The sequence below is a fragment of the Syngnathus acus genome, chromosome 9 (genome assembly GCF_901709675.1).
Source record: "Syngnathus acus chromosome 9, fSynAcu1.2, whole genome shotgun sequence".
Lineage (NCBI taxonomy): Eukaryota > Metazoa > Chordata > Actinopteri > Syngnathiformes > Syngnathidae > Syngnathus > Syngnathus acus.
Window position 1 is genome coordinate 1,394,134 of NC_051094.1, and position 22,218 is coordinate 1,416,351.

The window sequence follows — 22,218 nt, forward strand, 5'->3', positions numbered from 1 at the left end:
AAGTGACGCATAAAGCGTTCAGCTCGGATGGCCGTGCTGGTTAAAGACAGCAGGGTTTTGTAACAATAAAAGTCATTTGTATTTTGGTAATGGAAGTGAACAGCAGGATGTGATGATAATTTTGGAGGAAATACAAGTCAAACGCAGTCAGGATGTTGGTTATATTCAAATTGGTCGTTTTTCAAAACCTTTTAATACAGGAAATATTTTATCCATCCCGCTGAGTCAATCGCAGCTGGTTTTTTATGTGCGTCAGGCACAGATGACCAAAGAACCATTGGCATTCATTCACATCTATGAACAATTTAGCATCCTTTTATAATGTGGAAGGAAGCCAAATAAACTGGAGAAAACACGCACAGGAGTTGGAGTTGTGATTAAAAGTCATGCTTAACCACTAGGCCGCCTCAAACTGTAATTCCTCCTCCCGCCACTAGGTGTCTGCACACTGAGGTTGTACCAGATATCAGGTTCGAGCCAATACTGGCATTATTTTCAAATATCAAGTATTCAAGGAGGCTGACGATACCAGCCATCAATACTTAAGGCAAAAAAAAAAAAAAAAACGATTAGCCTAAGTACTCCTCGGCAGTAGTTGGCGCTATATTACGAAATAGAGGTATCATAATCACGATCTGTCATAGTGAATCATAAAAATGGTATCCCGACTTTGCACTGAAGAGTTCATTTAAGGATTCTGCTATTTGTTTTCAAATCTATAAACGGTCTTGTCCCGCCTTAGCTCTCTGAGCTTCTGTGTTCAGCTGACCAGCTACTTCTAGAGGTTGTAACAATTTCAAGCGGAAGCTCAGAGGGGATCAAGCTTTTTTTTTTTGCTCGCTGGTCCTAAAAACAGAACCACCACCCGGTGTGCATTAGAAAAACCCAATTGTCCATTTTTAAAACCTGCCTTTAAACCTATTTTATTTATTGGCTTTCAACACAGCATGAAACTTGCACCCTTGTTTTAGTCTTATTTGTTTATATTGCTTTTAATTGCCACACAAATGTAAAAGTAGTTTTCTCATTATTAACTCTGATGAGGATATATGCAGAGGGAGATTGGTGTTTTTACGTGGGAGGATTTTAGAACCGCTATTGGACTCTTAGCCTGGCCCTGGACAGAAATCTGTTGAGTCACTACATCACAACGGGTTCCATTTCATATTCTGAGTTCATCGTCATACAATGCAAGCACTGGCGGAAGAAAAAAAATAAAATACACACCTGGGGAGAGTTTGGATGCAAGCTGAACTTAAGCCTCATGATATTTCCAGAAATCTCTCAGGTTGAGTTGATATCACGCACACTGAATTTGTTTTTCAGCTATGAATCAAATTCAAACTGGACTCATCTGAACTTTATTTGCATGCATAAAACCCAAAATGATGTGTTCTGCCGCAGTAGATTTTCATTGAATTAGCAATGCTAAATGTGCCTACAAAATCATTTTTTATCATAATTAATCAGACACCCACTTTAGAAACATTTTCATAATTTTAAAAATCATGCCCGGCATCATATTGCATTTATATTGCTATACCTGTTCCTAATATTCTGGTGTTTTCTCATGTGACTAATTCAGGTAGCCAAAACATTGCAAGCCATAATAAACAACAAACTGTTCAATGAATGAACGCTTTCATCTTATCTTTATGAAGGCAGCATTTTTTATACAGCTCTTGTGTTTCACATCATTATATCGCTCACCATTTTGTGCCCCTCTGCGCGTGTATAATTCATATCGCTTTGTTTGGCTATCATTTTAATTTGGTTCATTAGTTTTAGCTAAATAGTTCAAACTCCAACGACATGGCTTATTTACGGCTGCTTAAAATCCTCCAAGTGGTCAGAAGAAGATGGAGTGGGTGAAATGCAACGCTTTGTGATTCACAGAGTGGGCAGCAGTGATGTGAACAGCACAGACAGAGTAACTTTGCACACGCTCCTCCCAATAAAGCTACTTAAGTGGATTAGCAATGCCGCCCTGGGGGCTTCAGTAGACTTAAAGCTCTTATCGCAAACACACCGTCAAACCAACAAACAAACAAACAGACCACTTTTATCTGGACCCAGGATTGGCGCCCAAAGTGTATTTTGGAAGTGGTCAAAAGAAGCATGACGTTCGCATCCTACATGAATTCATTACAGTTGGGTTTGTTGTGCATAATGTCAAGATAGCAAGAAAAAAACTAATGCTGGTATATACATACAGTATCATCATTCCTACTTTCTATTTTTTCTAATGGTGGTGGCTTCTAAACCAAAAAAATGGACTAGCATGGTCACCTCCCATTATTTGTCAGTGAAAAATGAATTGTTCATCGCGGTGTGTATTTGTCAAACACTAATAACCTTTGAATTTTTGTTTGTCTTGTTAACTGGCAAAATTGATTTGATTACTTCTATTTTCGATGGGAATTTAGACGAGATTATGCCTCTGAAGATATATTGGTGTCTATTTCGTGTCCTTTTGTCACCACTTTGCTTTTTGCATCGGTCCATTTTCTGTTTTGTTTTTTCCTTTTGTACTGTGCAGGTCCAGGCTTGCTGATTTCAATGCAAACTGCCGCAGCATCCCACCCACAGTGAGCACCTGTCCCAACCAAGACAATCACCAAGCCTGCCTGGCCTCCTACACAAGGCTCATTGGTCAGTCCCGCCGTGATGGACCGAGAGCGTGTCTGAACGAGAGAAAAGAAACGACCCGCGAGGAGATCTCACAATGTTTTTCACAAATGTCAGCAGCACTGAGAGATTACAGGAGATGGTTTGTGGTCTAGAGAGGAAGAAACGCTGCTGCGGTGCGCTCGTCTTGCTTTTTGGTTTTTTTTCATCCTGCGGAGCAGGCGGAGGAGGAGACTGTCAGCTTTTCCCCGGCGGCTACCATATCTCCCCCAGCGGCCTGGCCATCAGTTTACTACGAGAAGTAATTAGGGAGGCACAGAGAGAGTGTTTACTTAATTAAAAGACTTGATGACCATCTGTTTGCTCATATTAAATGTTGCTCCAACAACGTGCACAAGCTAATGCATACATATTTTGATAACGGCACCTTGGCGATGACGTCCGGCGGCTTGTCGAAGATTATACGCGGTGCAAAATTGGAATTTTTTTTTTGCACACAAGTTGCACGGGTGCATAGATTGCGCACGGCGAGGAGATAAGTCACGCTGCTCACACAAAGTGGATGACATGGCTGACTCCTGCTGACAGACCTTTCAAAAGCAAAGTGTTTCGCCGTAGCGCTGTTGTCGTCCAGCGGCGCGCAATTCCCGAAGCGCGGAAAATATTCCGAAGCATTATGACCTCTTTACATCGGAAATGAAGTATTACAAGCGCCCATAAAAACTCAAACAGGACAATGCAATTGCAGTGTTTTCTATTAACATTTGCAATAAACGTCGGACATTATTGTCCATGAGGGCCGTCGATGTTCACCCTAATGTGCGGATGCGTTTGTGTGTGCTTCCGAAGGAACGGACATGACACCCAACTATGTGGACAGCAGCTTCAGTCAGTGGACCATCTCGCCCTGGTGCACTTGCAAAGGCAGCGGAAACCAGGAAGAGGAGTGCACCAACTTCCTGCACAGCTTCACTGACAACACTTGCCTGAGTGAGTCACGGTCCTCACATGTTTTGGAATCGAAGCCTAACCCTTGGAATTAAGAGTTAAGACTTCAGATTGATTAAAATAATTATGCAGGGGATCTAGAATTCCAATTTGTGACACCAGTCCTGGAACATCTCTGTGGAGTTTGCATGTTGTCCCAGTGCCTGCGTAGGTTTTCTCCAAGTACTGCAGTTTCACCCCATTTTTCAAAAGTGTCCCCAATTTAAATGCTGGTAGCAGGCCCGATTTGTCATCGGTGCTACTCGGGAGCCACACACTTCCTTATGTACTCCCAGAACTTTAGAACTGTGAGGCAGATGTTCCACATCATGCGGCCCAATCATTGTAAAGAAAAAAAAAGATTGCTGCGTTTATTTAGTCGAGTACAATATGCGTCTGAGGACTAGTCGGTGGTTGTCAGAGACTGCTATTGGAGAAATTCAGAAGAGCTAAGTGAAAAAAACGGCAAGGATTAATGTAATGTCAAGTTGTAATAAAATTTGTCAGCTCGACACATTCATTCAACTTCAACGGACATCTCTTTGCCAGCTGATTAAGTTGGAATTAGTGAATTAAGTTTGTCAGAAAGAAGTCATTTCTTTTCTCCGCTCATCCTTCCTTGGGGCCACATCTGCCCAGACCTTAACACAAAAGAAAGCATTTGCATGTCATTTTTACTGGCAATCTCAGGCTTATCGCTTACGGCAGAAAAGTGTCATCGAAATCCGGCACAGAATTAAAATAAGACATATCTTCTGTACATCTCACGCTCGAGACGACAGCGGCTGCAGCTCAACAAGGTGGCTCGCTCAAACATCCTCCCTTCGCTTTCAGTCACAAGTAGAAAATCCTCCCTTGATACGGCGGCGCTCGGCGTAGTCGCTGCGACACGACACCTTCAACATGTTCCGCCGTGTGGATAAATGCTTTCAGACCATTTCAATAGATTGCAGGGGTTCCCATTTAGCTGAATGTGCAGGATGAGGGATGAGGCTCGGAGCTGAGGAGGCGTTTTGAAAAATAACCCTTAAAATGCAGCAACCCCCAACGTCAAGCAGAACGAGCGATAAACTTGAGGAGAGAGTACACAATGCTGCGTTTGCTATTGCAACCACACTCCAAGAATGGAGTACATACAAATGTACTGTTGAAACTGGAGACAAGCAATGGAGGTGGCGGCTAAACGTTACAGACTGTAGTTATCCAGAATCCAAATGTACTATAATTGGCTACCATTTAGAGGTAATTATAAGTGTGCTACTGTTCACGTGCAAAGGGGCCGGGGCATAAACCCACTCGGTTTTCATAAAGTTCCATCTACTTTCTACTTTCTTACTTTAAGGCAGGGGTGTCAAACTCCTTTTTTTTTTTCGGGACGCATTGTAGTCATAGTTTCTTTCAGAGGGCCATTATGACTGTCAACCCAAATAAATGTATGAGCACCTCATTATATCCAGTAAAAGCTACAAAACAAACTGACAAATCACTCGTTTTCAAATCAAATGAGTAAAAACTGGTCAAATATTTAAAAACAAAAAAGGGATGATTAAAAGTGAAGACAATTTGCAATTCTAGTAATGACACATGAATTTGATGCACAATTTGTCTTCGCGGGCCACATAAAATGATGCGGTGGGCCGTATCTGGCCCCCCGGCCTTGAGTTTGACACCTGTGCTTTAAGGTGACAAAAAGCTCTGGGAACAAAAAAGTGGACAAATGTTCATTTTCAAAATGGCAGTGTTTGCATTTCTCAGTCAGTTACAATCCTGAAATCGTATCTCCAATTCAACAAGGCAGACAGACAAATGGTACAAGCCAGATTGATTCTATCTAAGAATCACGTTAGCAATTTAGTTGCATGTTCTAATGGACATTTATGAGCCCGAGAAGCGCTGATAGCATCCGATTCTGTCGTTACAGTGTCAAGCGGCAGTTTTCCCACGCTGTTCACTCAATGTGAAGGAAGGAAGGAGCGATTTTCAGTCGATGTTCAAAAACACATGGAAATAGCTACGTTTATTATTAAACAGCAAATTCTTTACAGCGTGGGGTTTTCATGCAGGGTGAAGCCCGTTAAAAAATGATCCGAGTTTTCTCGCATCCTACGCCTGTTGCACAGATGTGGCCGATTTATTTCTCTGTAACGTTGAGTAGCCACGATCACAAAAAAAAAAGGAAAATCTACTCTGACAATAGAATCTCAGTCCCCGTCCTCTCCTCCATCCAAAATCCCCGCACAGTCTCGCGTAGGTGTAAACACCAAGAACTCGAAATGTTTGCGTCCAGCGGGATTCGACCGTTTTGCCTTTTGTTCTGCGGCGTTTTGAATGCGATGAGTGTTCTAAAATCTTTTCAAAGTCATCTGACCTTAAAACGGAGGTGTTTGCCAAGCAATTATATACCGTCTCTCCGCAAAGCGACACAAGCGTGACGTTTTAAACGGCTGAGAAGCGAAAAGGTACGCCGGCGTGATTTCGCCACGTGTCGGAAAAGCTGAGTGAACGGGGGTTTATCACATTTTTGCAGAGGCTCGCACATGTGCTCAGGCACAACAAATGCACTGAAGGCGAAGGAAGAAGCGCCTCATATGTATTCACGGGCTAATGCTGCCCCGTTAGAACCGACTGATTGGCTTGTTTTAAAAAGATTCCATTTCTCCGCGCACGCATTGATCGCCAAACAAATTGGGGTTCATCATCTCCGAGCGTGGGCGCAATTGTGTCCGCCATTGACGCTTCCTTATTGAGCGGAGGACACGAAGCAAAGATTTGATGAGCGTGTCTATTGAATCCTTGAGGATTTTCTTTGCAGAAAGTTAAACTGACTACATGAGCACTTACATAAGGAGGCCGCATCTTTGATGATTGAACACGGGCCAGCCAGCCAGCCAGCCAGCCAGCCAGCCAGCCAGCCAGCCAGCGCCGCTTTTCTGCCTCCCCGACGACGGGTTTTAAAAGACAAATCTCAGATTGGTTTTGATTAGTTTGGCATACGTCTCTTAATCCCACTGACGTATCAAAACGTTTTGGCTCGCCGTCGTCTTCGTCGCTACCCCGTCAGCACGCTTGCCAAAATCAAGCGGGCGACCGAGCTGTTGGCTCACGTTAACCGTTTTCTTGCGTTTGTTTTACAGGAAACGCCATCCAGGCCTTCGGGTACGGTCTGGATTACATGGTGAGCAAGAACACGTCTGTCCCCGACCCCTCAGCCACGGTGAAGACTGGGACGGATCGGTTGGTGGCAATCACAGAGCCTCACTTTGTGACCATTGTTAAGGTAATGAAAGTACCAAAGCTTGGAGCTACCAATCTGGAGCATTTTGGACGAGCTAATACGTTTGTCGCAATTAGATGACAAAAAGGTTTGAACGTATTACGTCATCAGCATGATCTGCAAGTATGTTTCATCATATTTGAAAGTAAGTTCAAATATACTAAATACTCAAATCTTAGCATTAGTATCAACTGCACATGCACAAATAAAAATAAAAAATGTTTTTTCTAGTATTTGGCCTACATTATATTAATATGTTCTCAACTGATGTATTAAAATATTGTTTTTTCATAGTTTTTTTGTCTACCTTGCATTTTTTCCATTTGGCATTGGTTTCCGTAATACCATCAGGTATTCACGTGCAGATGTCAATACCCCGTGGCATTGTGGGAAAAAATGCTGATTGGAAAAATGCATTGCTGACATAATAATAAAAGTATCAAAATGACGATTAAAAAATATTTACCCGTCAAAAATGTTTGGCAGTTCCGTACGACAGCACGACCATTTTTTGAGCATCACATTTACATGCAGTCTGTATTGTGCAGAGTTTATCTTTGGGTGAAATAAAGGTTTGTCAAGTAGTCTTTGCATACATTTGTCGAAATAGGCCTATTACTTGAAGAACCACAAAATCACCCCTCAACTCGGCAACCATGAAAGGAGGATTTTGCGGCGGTAAAGCCGAGCGCGCCGCGCCGTCCAAATTCACATGGAATTCAATCTTTATGCCTCTTAAAGCAATTGGCACATCAGATCCCAACATTTCACGATAAGACAGTTTGTGCTACACCCCGGCTGATGACATCTGTTGAAATCATTTCTTTCTCCCGCACAGACTCAAACGGTAAAAGAAAAGTGAAGGTGGGGGTTTTAATCTGGATTAGAGATTCTCAAATGCTGGCCCAGGGCCTCTTTCCCCACTGAATACCGTCTCCTCGGAACACGGCAGTCAAGTCGAGTGGAACTGGGTTCGACGTGTGCTGCTGCGATGAAAAAAGAAAAAAAAAGCGCACAAATGTTTGTCTTTTAATAGAACGATGCACCAGTTTCCATTCAAATAAAGTGTGACAGAAATGACAGGAGCGTTCTGCCAAAAACTCCCCCTCTGTCTCTCTGGTAGAGGGAAGAAATATGTCATGCTGTGCGTTTGGCTAGGTGCCCCCCCCACCTCCCCTACTTTAAGACTAATGATGTTTTCTCACCTTTTCAGGAAACCCGTTTACAAATCTTGTCTAAATTAGACTTAGCCGTGCTGCTGACTGTGATGTTCATTTTATTTTGGTGCGGTTGCAAGAGTCAATCCGGTTGTGAATACCATTTCGCACGCCGAATGAATGGCCATTAAGATGATCTATTTTGAGTCTTTTGGAGGGCCTTCACAGTCATTGAACGCCCCCGCATATTTGCGAAGACATTTGAACCTGAACTACGGCTGTAATGAGACAAAAATAATAATGAGCTGCAATGGTGAAAAATGTGTGCGGATGGGTGCATTTGGGGGTGGCGTCGTTTTCTCCCGAGGATTTGTGTCGACATGACAGTATTGATGCACCGATCTGCGCCTGTCTAACAGCGGCGCAGCGTTTAATTTAATGTAAAAATGGTAATTAGGAAACAATAAGACATGTGATTACTCAAGCGGGAAGTCTATAATTAGTGAGGGAGCTACGTGGACATTTTGGTCGGCCCCGCATTCTTCGCCGGGCAATTAAAACTTGTCAGACTAGGATGACAGATAAATTGGGAGAACCTCGTTTGGCTCCTGTCGGCAGAGAATGGTAAAGGACTTCCGAGCGAGCGAGCGAGCGCATGGCGACGGACGCGTGCACGCTTGAATGAATCGGCATCGGTTGTTTTGGGATTTTCGATGCAGGCATGCGTGGATGCTTTGTTGGGTTGATGTACGCTACCGTGCAAAAGACAGAGGCCGCCATTAGATATGTTGTTTTGGTCATCCTAATAAAACTTGAATGGCATTCAGTAGAACGCAGACAGGAAGTGTCAGATGCTCATTGTGAGCAGCCTCGTTGTCATGGTGACACATTCCTGAAACTTGACCGACAGCTTATATTTAGGCATTTCTCACATTGTCTTTCCAAATTATTTACATTACATACAAATACATAAATATACATATTTATGTTTTCAATATATGGGCACATTTTCTTTAATGCGCGACAAAGACAAAACAACAGTGTCAGCTTGAGAATTGTTCCCGGTACTGCATGAGCAGATGCATCGCTGGAGGTCAACTATAGATCAATACCCGAACATGTGTATGCATGCATGTATGGCTGGAGGAGCAAATTCATGTATGGACTGATGCATGATTCAATGTATGAGCATGTCAAATAATAAGCTATGATATGAGGTGCGGTCAGTGAGGAGTGCAGAAAGTGTGTGCGACTCAGCCCACTCGGGTCAGTCATAGTGAGCTCTCAACAGCTCATTTAGATGCATAATTATTCCGCACATCACTTCCACTTGTGACTGTGGGCTTTATCCTGTGCCCAGTGAGTAAACATGTGGGCGGAAAGCTCGGCCCTTTGGAAGTCTCAGGGGGGGAGTGGTAATGCGCTCATTTCACCAGGTTTTCTGGAGAGGCAACTAGTTAAAGGAGGCGATATTAAAAACTAAAGAGTTTTTGAAATTAAAGTGGGGTTGAATAAGTTAATGAATTTCATGTTGACATTAGAATGTAGTAGAATATAACAGCTGGGGGAAAAAAAGGCTAATTTTGCTCAGTTGGTAGGCTTCATTTCTTGTTATATTCTGTATATTTCATTTTTTAAATAAATAAGCAAGCAAGCAAGCAAGCATTTTTTCTGGACCTATCTTGTAACACTGATTTGAGATAAAACCACCGCACAGGAGGAAAAACAACCAATTGGACAGAAGACGATTGCCGAGATTTCCTATTTTGTGGCTGGCATTTCAACAGGGGTGTGTAGACTTTTTCAGCTCAATTGAATTCAATCAATCTTGGACAGATGCAAAAAAAACTATCGCAATGCTAACATTGTGATCAATAACATCTACTTGTACAAACCTGCTCAGTGACAAGACGTACACGCTTTTGTCAACATTCTATGGGCCGGGCTTAAAGCTGGAGAGCTGCGGCCGTGTGCATGTTGGCACGAGGGCTCGAGTAAACAAGTTTGGACATTGTGTGCTCGGTCACGGTGTGTAAATGTGGCGGTGTGTTTACGCCTTCTCAAAGGCTTCTGTGCATGTGTGGCTTTTGGCCGCAGCCACAGATCTGGACTCATGTCAACAGGCTGGTGCCACACATCGCTGCCCCTGCTAATTAATTGGCTTTTAGTTGCAGATGTGTCTGCTGCATTGTCAAAGCTAGCCATGGCGTTTTTTTTATTTTTTATCCTCTTCATTTTTTTTTGGCAGCGTTTTGTTAAGCATTTACATTCATGCGACAGGCTGTCTATCTTTTGTAGGACAGAAAAATGCCTTTCACCTGTAATGATGATTCAACACCATTTTCTTATTATTAATATTCTTCTTAAAAGTCATTCCATTAAAAACGCCTCGCGGGGAGATAACGTCCTCTCGACGTACGGGAAAATGGCATCAAGTGCGATTTCTGCAAAGGTTACATCGGGGGAGATTAGGGGACTGCCGAGTGCAAAATGTTTCATGTTCCTTATGATGTGTTTCCGTATTGCTGCGAAGCACCGCAAACGACGCCCCCTGCAAATTGAGCGTGACTGTTTGAACTTGAAGGCAAACTGTTTTGCTCTTCTGCTACGAGGAGCCAAGAAAATTAGAAAAGTTCTCCAAATGCCAACGATTGTTCTCGAAGAATAAAAACATAATAATAAGGCTATTGTTGTGTGTAGCAATAACATTGCAACTCTGGAGGCCATTTCAATATTTGGTCTGATGTCGTCCCATTGCTTTGCTATAATGCGACCAGCGTGGCACATTTCTCTCATTTTGTACACGATGCAAAAAATGTTATTTTTTTTCGCGTCAAACCACATCTGACGAGTTGCTTTTTAACTATGTCGTTCTGACCTCTTCCCGCGGTAATGTATGCCTAATGAAATATTGAAGCCAATCCCCCAGGCGATGCTAGCTTCACTAGCTTTGCCTTGCAGTGTGTGTTTCTTGTAAATAAACTCCGCAATGATAGCTTAAAAAAAAAAAAAAAACACACAACAACAACAACAAAAAAAACGGGTTGGCTCGACCTGAAAGAGGCCACACACAAAGCGGCGCCGGCTACAAATAAACACGCATCAACACATTTTGCTCCAGTGAAGATTTCCCATTCGTGCCAAAGTGAATCCTCCCATGCGTTGAAGATCGGGCACTTTCTGACTCATCATTTTCCCTTCTTGTGCTCGGACAGCAGCCCGGCACCGCGTCACCTCCCGCCCCGAATCAAATGCCACGACGTGAGACCGAGCGCATGAGTCACGTCTAACCTTTACACGTCTAACTCTCTGCATCTCTCCCTCAGTATCCCGAACCGAGAGACGACGGGCCCGACGAACCTCAGGGCCTGCCAAGGGATGAGTGCGCCTGCGTGCGTGCCAACGTCTGGGCTCTGCTTCCCGGCCTGGCTTTGGCGCTGCTCCGGGCTCAACATGCCTTATAGAAGTGCCAGGAGGGGGAAAAGAGGTCACCCTCCCACAAGCTGATCCCCAAAAGCAGAAGGTGTTATTTCTCGGACTGATATTAAGGCGGCGGCATTCGCTGGACATTCGACATGAAAAAACAACAACTTTGAACAAAAGAATTTAAAAAAAAATAAAAATAATAATTTAAAAATGGAATGTTGAAGTTGAAATGCTTGACTTTCATTTGGTGTCATCCTACCATGGACCACATGGACGGCTTTACAAAAGGACCCTGCGAGCAGGAGGGCCATCTCCCTCTCGGTAAAGGAGGGAGCCGTGATGATCAGACTGACAAAGAGAAAACGATCACCGAGAAGGTTTGGAACGAAATCTCGGCCATCGGCCCGGTTTTTAATCGTCTTTGGGTCAGTGACTTGAGGGGGGGCCCGGGGATGATGATTACAGCGTGTTCATTGTAAACTGTAATCTGTAAAACCTACTCAGTGTTCTAATTGTTCGTATAGTATTTGTGATCATAAAAACAAACAAACAAAAAAAAGACATCATTTTGAGTGCCCCAGTGCTGCTTGACGGGTGACTTGACAAACGTTGTTAATGGTTCTTTGCTCGTTTGAGATCTTGCTGTTAACCACCATGGCAGTACATTGCACATATGAATATCTGTCTCTATGTATTTAATGAAAAGAAAAAAAAACAGGAAAATGAACACCTTGCTTTCTTTATCTCAGCCAAAATGGTATCTGCAGTACCGTCAAACTATGATGACCGTGTGTTGACTTTGAAATGGATTTGTTACTAATGTAAAAGCCTTCATTATCTGCGTTTTAATGTGTCGAAAAAAGGAATGATGACAAAGAATGTATACAGGAATGAGATTAAATGAACTATGTCTGCTTAGAAAGCCCGATGTGTGAGTGATTTGACGTGTTCGTCGAGACAATCAACACCCTGGGTGGTGTGGCTGTGGGTATAAAAAGTCTACACACCCCTGATCAATGGCAGGCTTTTGTGATATTTATAAGAAAAAAAAAAGCCCAAATAAATTAAAATAAATAATTGTACAGCAACGGATTGTAGAGAAAATTTTACATTTTGAAATTCAGGCCAACAATTTCAACCTTTGTGTCATTCCAAAAATATCTCCCGAACACATGAAAAGGTTATGAAAGGGTGTGCACATATTTGCAACTACATTTCACTTGCTTATTTTTATTTATTTATCACTGATTAAAACATTTGCCATTTTTCCTATATTACAAAAGCCTGGCATTTGGACAGGGGTGTGTAGACTTTTTCAAATCCACCATACATGCCTGGAGGAAGAAGTCATCAATTACAATGAGAAGGCAAGACAAAAAAAAAAATCTTGCATTGAAGAATGAAGGAAAGCTATTTTTCACTGTCCAGTTAAATCTGATGTTTGTGCTGAATTTTATTGATAAGAGTCGTAAGGTATTTTGCAGTAAAGCTTTTTTTTTTTTCTCTCTCTCCGCTCAGTTTGATGGACTGTTTATCTGTATGCTAAAGTTGCCAAGTGTAGTTGCTACTGAGCTTAGCTGCATATAAAGATTGGATATTAGAAAAAGGCTTGTCTGTTTTTTCTCATGTAAACCTTTAATGTTTTTTTTGTTTTATTTTGTTGACAGCCAAAGTACACAGACCTACAGAACTCAAAATTGTGTCAAAGCCAAAATGTAGTAACATACGGTTCTTTCCTCGTGTGCGCGGTTCCTCTTGTTCTGGGTGTGAATCTTGTTCAACCATACCGTATATTTTTGACAATTTGATATTTTTTTCTTTCAAAAAATATAGAACGACAACAATTCGGGAATGTAATGACATTTTTGCCGCAATTCAGTGGACATTGTGCTGCTCAGTATGTGTACATATTGGCCACAAGGGGGAAGCGCAATTCAGCCACAGATATAGAAGCCGGACTCGGCTCGTCGGTATTTACTGTAGCTATTGCGATTGTCTAGGTTAGTGATAGTTAAGATTTTCATACAAATACAGAACATCAGAACAGGACTAGATAAAACCAAAGGATCCGAAAATCTTGTATTTTGCGCGAATTGCAAATACATTAAGGGCATTTGTTTTCCCGACAAACTGTCACTGTATCTCCAGTACTGCCAAAGAACTATAACAAATGATTATTTGCATTTTTCACACAAAGTTCTCCTGATAATGGTCTGGAAAGGAACATACTTGCAGACGGAGAATTAAAACGCATCGGAGGAAACAACTGCTCTTTCAAGCCATGTAATGGCTCCGTTTCCCCCCCGTGAGTCTTGTTGTGGCCGCTCTCATCTCACGACAGCGACTAATGATGCCGCTCGCTCGTCCAACGGCCACGCTTCCTCACGAGGATCGAATGCTGGCTTGTGGGCTGGCAATGCGATGCGCATCTGTTTGCAAGGCGCTTTCAACTTCATCATTTGATGGCGGCTTAAGAAGAATTTGGTTTTTGAAGTCAACACAGTGCAAGTTGCGTAGGGAGGGAAGTTACACGGGCCACGCAAACACCAGACTGCGGCACCTGATTGCGATTTGAACACTGGCCAACTGTTAAATAGTGGTATTTTATAAACATTAGGACTGAACTGCTGTCATAAAGTATGCACTGGTTGGGAAGGAATCACAAACGCATCGCAAGGAACACGGTCAGAGCGCTGTCGCTTTGTGCAAAATGGAGTTAACAAGTAAATATTAGTAAACAGAGCTTCCACTGGAGCACGGTGAAGTAAATCTCTTGCCAAAGCAAACATTCTGCGAAATGTAAACGACCTCGTAAATTGTCCTGGGGCCGAATACCTCCCATGGAAGAGCGACAAATGTTCTTTTTGCTCGCCTGGATTCCATCAGAGCGAACACTGGCAGCTAAAAGCAATACATCATGTTTCTCCAAACTGAATATCCGATTATTCCGTATAGGCGGACTTAGTCAAATGTGTTTGCTCTGCGGTGGAAATAGGTTATAAATAATTGTGAGGAGAATGCCATTACTGACTGCAGCACACATACACAGTGGTCAGTTCCAGTGGGAAATGAAAAGACGCTCTAATCCGGCCAAGTTTACTGCTTCGGGTCTCAGGCACTCATTAGAGGGCTTATCTAAATATGAATAAAAAGAAAAACACTGAATAATGCTGTGTTGTTGTTACATTGTTAAACACACACACACACTATTTCATTTTTATTTTATGTGGTCAGTCATGTGTGTCAATATTGATTTTTATTTTATATTATTCACTTTTTAGTTATGACTCGTATGATCCTGATCTCTGATGAGAAATTGTGCCAGAAAAGTTTTTTTTTTTTTTTAAACTCATGAAACACATGTTGCTTTCCACCACTGACCATAAATCTGAATGTTGGCCTTTCCAAAAACAAATACATAAACAAACAAAACAAATACATCTGTTTGGCATACCTAAACAGGCAATTAAAATAGCAGCTGAATTAAGGGTCCCGACCCTGCACAAAACAAATTAATCAAATATTCATGGCGGCCCTTTCCTCGACCTAAGTTTGCGGTGAAAAACACTGCGGATCAGCACTTCCTTAATGTGGCTCAAGAGAGTTCTTATGCAGGACTTGCGCTACAAGCAGCACCATTTAGACACATTTCCGACATTTGAAGAGTGCAGCGGTGAGGTGGGTGGCTTGAAAAGAGAAATAAAGTGCTTTTAAAGCAGGAACAAGTGCTGTGCGGCGGCTGCTGCTTGTGCTAGTTAGATGCACAACCAAAGTGATCGGGATGTGCGTCTGCACCATTTAAGCTCCCCAGATAGAAATGCGGAGGACACACGGCCGTCCGATTTTGTGGAGAAGACAAACTTTGAAGCACTTGGAGGCGCTCCTTTTGTGGCTGTGTCCAAGCGTCGCTTCCTGTGTTCAAAGTCGTGTGCATGTGGATGTGATTGAGAAAAGGAAGCTTGAAAAGGAGAATTTGCAGGAAAAGCAGTTTTCATTTACGGTAATACATTCCAAAGTACCCCCGCAAAATCCACAATGTTGAAATACACAATTTAAAAATCTCTCGATTTGTTTGAATAGCATTCACCGTTTTTTGTGAAGGTCTATCACACTGAAAACTACATCTATAATGAGAGAGCAAGATCAATAACTCAAAAATATTGTACAGTAGCGATCTCTCAACGGGTTCCAGTAAACAAAAACAAAAATTTTCCACACCAGCAAACCTATCTCACAATATCATCAATAATCCTGCCTAATTATGAATTCAACCTATAAGCATCACTTTCTGTAGGAATAAAAAGCAGGATGACATTGAATATTTTTGTCTAACAAAAACTACGACTGGGCTAAATTTACCGACTTATATATGATGAGAGCGAGAAAGAGAGACCAGCTTGTTTCTCCCATGCCGAGGCAGATAGCAGAAGAAATCTGGGGGAGGGGTGATCATTTGGGCCATGGGAATGAGAAGAAGCGTCAGGTAGCTGTAGCTTCACAACTGATTAATGAGTCAGTGGGATGATGTCGCTTATCAACATTCTGCACATGTTGGTGAGAGATGGTTTAGGCTCGGAATTCTGCAATCACACGCGACTTTCATCGCTATCCCATCATTGCGTTGTTGTTTTTTTTTCTCAAAATGCCACGGCAACTGGATGCACACTGACGCAATTGGACCCCCAACTCAAAAATGGGAAACATTTGGCGGATCTGCTAGCTTAAAAGTTCTGGGCACGCGCGGCGGCTTTTGTTTGTGAGATTAGCACAGGAAATGATGTAAACATTCGTAATGAGATGTTAATGTGGAAAGTTGTCGTGGATTTAAAAAGTACAGCACGCTGACAACTGGAAAACATCCTGGCTAGAATATTTGGTGATGGACACGGAGGCGCTTAAAAATATATCCCATTCCCAGTTGACACGGCTGAATGTTTGATAGCAACGCAGATTGATCCAGTTTGATATGCAGTGCGGATTTGTTCCTTTCATAAATATGTATCCCACGCTTCAGTGACTCTCTAAGCCGTCGTGACAGGAGACAAAAGAACAATCATCATCTTTAGCGTCATTAATTGCAACTTCTGCACGCAAATTTACAAAATACGTATCTTCGGCAAATGACACGCCGGAGGAAGCTACGACCGCAGGGAGCCATTTTGGGCTTTCCGACAACATTGTAATAAACTACACAGGAACAAAAGTCATTAACAGGACGTCTTACATAAAATTGTCTTTTGAAATTGTTTGTATCCAAATTGTTGGGTCTCCGGAGTGCCGGCCCGCCAAACAAGTGTGAAATTAAACAACCGAGTCAATCTTTCCTTGTCTGCTGGTTTCTGAACACACGAGATTCCTGAGTTTTGGTGGGCGGTTACGATATCAATTTCGTTTCCATAATTACAGTCACCACACAGATTCTTCACCCGGGACCTGAATAGGTCAACCGGGTGAGGATTTGGAGCCACTTTCGAGCCGAGGTCGAAGTCCGGCTGTTTGACTGAACTGTCCGAAACGAAACCGTGCAGAACTAGCAAACAAAAAACACGCACTTCCACCACATATGTGGTTAGCTCAAAACAACAAGGTAAGCAAAGCTGCAAAAAATAACCTGCAGGTCACTTTTGCTGCTTGCAAAAAATGAATTTTCAGTGTTCAGCATAAAAATCCATTCCTTTAACCTCTGTCACAAACATTTACCAATTTAACTACTTTTACTTAAAATAAAAAAATAACTTGATGACAGTAGGGGAGCCTGGAAGGAAATGAATTTAACCTTTGAAAAAGTGCAAATGTGGTTTATTGGCTTTCCAGGGTAATTAGCTCAATTAAGACCGTAAAGGATTTTGTGATTCTTTTAGAAAGAAGCCCTTTTGGTCAAAAGAGCAAAAGTGGTGGTCAGTGGGGGGAGAAAATAATGCAAACGTTGATGTCTCATTCATGCAAAGTAAGCTTTGTCTGTACACACGCTAAAGCGAAACATGTGATGAATGCAAATGATACATTCACTGGAATTACATTTTTATATGAACAATTCAGTTTTATATAATATCAGTTCAGTTGTCCTCGTCACTCCCGAGGAACATTTGAATCAAAATCTGATAAATGTCTATGGTTGGAGGACATTTGCCACATAAAAGAAAAATAGCATAATATAAGATGGGAGTGGGCTCTTCAACAGAGAGATACCCAGATTGCAGGTTAAATCTCTGACATTGAATCATTTGAATTTTTAAGAACGCTTTCTTTTTTTTTTAGTAACATTACTTTGGAGAGAATAGCAATCCTTCAGATATCTAAAGTGGTCTGATGCGCCTATCGAAGAAACAGTTCACATGAGTTTTGCTTCAACTTTTTCCTATTCTTCTGTTTGGATGGCAAAACAAAGATGCTGCCTCTCCTGTCGAGAAATCTCCTTTTCCAATTGAGTCCGGAGAAGTTGCTTTGACCTTTCAAACAATGAATAAGATTGAGGATCCCTTAAAGCAGTGTGAGGCAATGCAAGCATATTTATCAAACGTGGGATTCAGTTACTATCATCACATCAAGATGAATTGCGTATTATCTCATGGATGACAAGTCCGTATGTCAAGTAAAGCAACAAACCACCCTACAGAAGCTCGTGTTGATTATTTTGTCGATCAAATGGGAAGCAATCTTTTTTCCCTCTACACCCTCTATGCTATAAGATGCATCTTGAAAGGATGCTGCAATGTTGATGCATAAATGATTGTACTTAGCACACATGCTAAGTCGCAGATGCTAGTCAAAATTACCCTAACCCACTACAACACAAAGTAAATGATGCAAATTTGCAGCTTGTGGTCCACTTTGAAATTAGATTTGAGTAGAGACTTCTTGCCACTTGGGGTTTCCATGGCAATAAAAAAAAATGTTCCTTTGAAATAAGTGCAGCATCACAATTGTGAATCAGAGGGAAAATGAATACATACTGTTGCTCTCAATAATGCCCCTCCCTTATTCACTCAACATGTTGCAGAGCTGACATGCTGTTAGACTAAATTGGAGAGCCACAGTGAAAGACAGGAGCACTGTAATTGGAAATGGAGAAAAAAATGGGGTGGGGGGGGCGGTGTGTATTTTTTTAAGCAACACTTTCACTTGCCTTGCGAGCAGAGAGGACAGCAAGACCACTTGAGATGTAATTCCTTGCTCCATCGAGGCAAGCCTGGATGGACATTTCAAGTGTCGGGAAAAAAAAGTGAAGGTGCAAAAAAAAAAAGCGACAGGGAGGAAGAAACGAGGGAACGGAGGGAGGAGGGCAGCAGAAGAGAGCGCAGGACTCACGCCAGCGAAATTGCGAAACAATCCGATATGGATTGTCGGCGCGACTCTGACTGCGCTCACATGTGGGGTGGTTATTGATGGAGCCATCATATCCAGTATGAACATCTGTAATGAAATTCTACTCTTCTTATTGGATTTGCCAATGGGATCTCAGTCTGGTCTTTATTGCACCGAGTATGCAGACACGCACGCAACATGCGATTCTATGTCGCCGTCACTGACCCTCGGCGAGTTTAAAGCAATTCAAAGCAAGACTGAACGGCAAACACGAGACAAAAGGCCACAAGTGCAACAGCAGACAGCATGCGACGGAAAATAAAGAAGCCAGTGTGTTAATGAAACAGAATTACCAATGTGTATCATCCAACACAAATATATGAATAATTGATTGGAAATGTAGGATGGGAACTGAATATTTCATTCGACTTGGGTTCGTGAACAGCCTTCGTGGACACTGGAGGAGTTTGCATCCAAATATCCAAAAAGAAGAGGGTGAAAAGCAGGGGAGGGAGAACACCGAGACGGAGTAGAAAATTCATATGACAGCTTGGGTTATCTTGAATGCTAATGCAGACTAGTCTGTATGCTGGCTGAAGTGACACAAAGGGATTTTTTTCTTTATTTTTTATTGATAAATGGAGCAGAACTATGCCGGAATGTTAAAGAATCCTTATTCCTGCAACCTGTGGTGATTTCAAATGGTGTGTTGTTGTTTTTTTGTTTTTATTTTATTTTTGCAAGAGCTCTTTGAAACAGGGCAAAGTTGCAATATTTGAATTTAGAAAGGCTGACCCAATAGGACGCCTGCTTCAAATAAAACACAGCAATACAGAAAGGACTGTGAATCCGATTTTTGAAGAAGTTACTATTCAATAGCGATTCAGTTTCAGTCCAGGATTACAAGCCAACATCTCAACACTTGCAGTTTTATGCCAGAGTCGTTGATGGCGTTGCGGTTCACTGGTTTGACTTTTGAAGAGTCAGCGGTACGGAAAATTGATGGATGTTTGCATTATTCTTTGCGTAAGATCCTTTTTTAGCAAGTATCACCCAAAAAGTCAGTCTGGTGTGAAGTTTACAATCCAATATTGTCAGAACATATCTCTGCGTAGAATGAGCGAATCCGCCAATATAAGAACATAGCGTAGCGTCCTGTACTTTTTGCGCTCTATTCTGACTGTCTGCTGTATGCACACTTGCTCCATTTTTGCTCCTCTTATTTATTATGTTATTTGTTTATTTATTATTTATTCATCACTCTTATTTATTCATTGTTTGTGCCTTCTTGTTTTTATTTTTTCGTGTTGTTTACTTGTATGTAGTATATTGTGTACTATGTCTTGTCACCGTGGGATAGTGGGAACGTCATTTCTATTTCTTTGTGTGTCTTGGCATGTGAAGAAATTGACAATAAAGCAGACTTTGACTTTTGAAAACACAACATATTGTCAGGGAAGAATCTAAAAGGTCACCCTTGGTAAATATACACAATATATTGGCAAATCTATTTCTGGCACACAAAAGATTCAAGGCAAAGTATGTGCATGGTATATTTCGGTCGGTATCAGTGAAAAACAAATACGCCTAAAAATTCTAACATTCAATATGTGCTGAGCTTTTCAAGGTTCACAATTCATCACAATTCAATGCCAACGAGGCTTCTCTCTGGTTCCACTCACGATGCAACAACTTGCAGCCCCCCCTCCAAGCCAATTAGAAAATTGCCCCTGTATATGAAATATTGTTTAATGCGGTGCTATATCAATTACTCTAAAACGGAGGTTTTTGCTGTTCAAGCACATCTGCTGCAACTATGCGCCTGCTCTTATTTATTCCCCGCAGTTAAGAGTCCTATCAGGGCCAAGTAAAAAAATTTATGAATTATTTGTATGTCCGAGATTCCCCTGAGAACAAACCCGAGATGACGGATAAGCAAATCAAATATTATTGATAGAAATGCATCACGATGATGAAGATTATATTGATATGAATTAGTGGCTATTAAGTTATGATCTCCAAATGCAGATGTAGCATTTCAGTCCATCCTATCGTGACTAGAATTAAGTTTGAAAGTAATGTGCTGTATTGCGTAAGGATAAGACTTTTGAGGTTGGAAAAACATGGGAAATTAATTTTGAAAAAAAATGCTTGAATTATGTGCTTCTAATGGTGGCTTCAATTGTTTGACTTGACTGCCAGAACCATGCAGGATGCGTGGGTTCGGTTCCCTGAGCGTGAAAGGTTGCCTGTCTTTCTAAGTGCCCTGTGATTGACTAGAAACCTGTCTGAGGTGACTTCAGGTCGGCCGGGATATGCTCCAGCTCCACGAACAGGATAAGCGCTCTCGAAAATGGATTGATGGATACCCTGACCTGTATCAGTTTAAAATTCGAGTCAAACGAAGCGGAAGGTGAAACAAAATGAATTCCGGGATGGTCGTGTTTTATTTTTAAACACGTCTTGTTGAGACTGCTCATTTAAGTTTTGAAAAAAAAAGATATCCAAAGAGGCGGTATGGTGGGAAAACATTTTGGTTCGTCTCAGGTGAGAGGCTCCGGGTTGGAATTTAAATTAAAGGGGACATCAAGTTAAAAAAAAAAAAATCACAATAATATGTTATGTGCCAATGAAGGAAGAAAAGTCACAGGGATAAAAATGATATTATTTATGATGTAATAAAATCAAAGGCAAACTGCACCCCACTTTAAATGGTCAATAGTCTTAAATGGACAATAAGTGCCTTATTCAAGATTCAAGAGTTTTTATTCGCCATGTTTGAGCGTGCCAAACAAGGAATTTGACTTTGGTAAATCACAGCCTCTGTTCAACATTTAGGTGACTAACAACACTCAGGACATGTGAAAAATGGCAAATATTCTCAAACATCCCCTGATCTTAAACTCCCAATTATTGCCCAATACGTTGCCAGAGATAAACGTCCAATAAATAAAAACGGTTTAGTGCAATATGAGGCAGTAACTGTCAGTGTCTTTTTGTGTGTAGCCACACACAGGATGGGTGGATGGATGGATGGATGGGGTGTGTGTTTAGCTTTCAGCCCAGGGCTGTTGGACTATCCCATTCTTGTGTACACTGCACAAGCACTGGGGCATGAAAGGAGGAGGAAGGGGAGCCGGCCGGGGGCTGCTCCAGAGACGAGGAGCCGAACGTTGACAGAGATGACGGCAGTGCAGAAGAAAAACAACCCAGTTGGAGTGAGATCCAGGTTTGGATTTGCAATGAGCTTGTTAGCAGGAGAACTACACGGTGCAACCAACAAGGCCCAACCCCACAGGACCACCACCAGCGCCCTCCAGCACTTGCGGACTGAACAAATCCAATGTTGGCTCCAAACATCTCCTCTTAAAAGCACTCGTGGAGATGGGGGGGAAAATAGGAAGAGAGAGTGGGAGAAGCTATAAAAGATGCGGGAGACAC

The 22,218-nt window shown here is 42.0% G+C and overlaps 1 protein-coding gene across 1 annotated transcript in view; it reads left to right on the forward strand.

Moving 5' to 3' along the window:
• LOC119127822 (GDNF family receptor alpha-2-like) overlaps positions 1-12,542 on the forward strand; it is a 45,894-nt gene extending 33,352 nt beyond the window's left edge. Inside the window, exons 5-8 of the mRNA XM_037259991.1 lie at positions 2,540-2,652; positions 3,478-3,618; positions 6,750-6,892; positions 11,373-12,542. Of these exons, the coding sequence (XP_037115886.1) occupies positions 2,540-2,652; positions 3,478-3,618; positions 6,750-6,892; positions 11,373-11,510 (535 nt within the window). The 3' untranslated portion in view covers positions 11,511-12,542. The remainder of the gene's footprint in view (positions 1-2,539; positions 2,653-3,477; positions 3,619-6,749; positions 6,893-11,372) is intronic.
• The last annotated feature ends 9,676 nt before the right edge of the window (positions 12,543-22,218 follow it).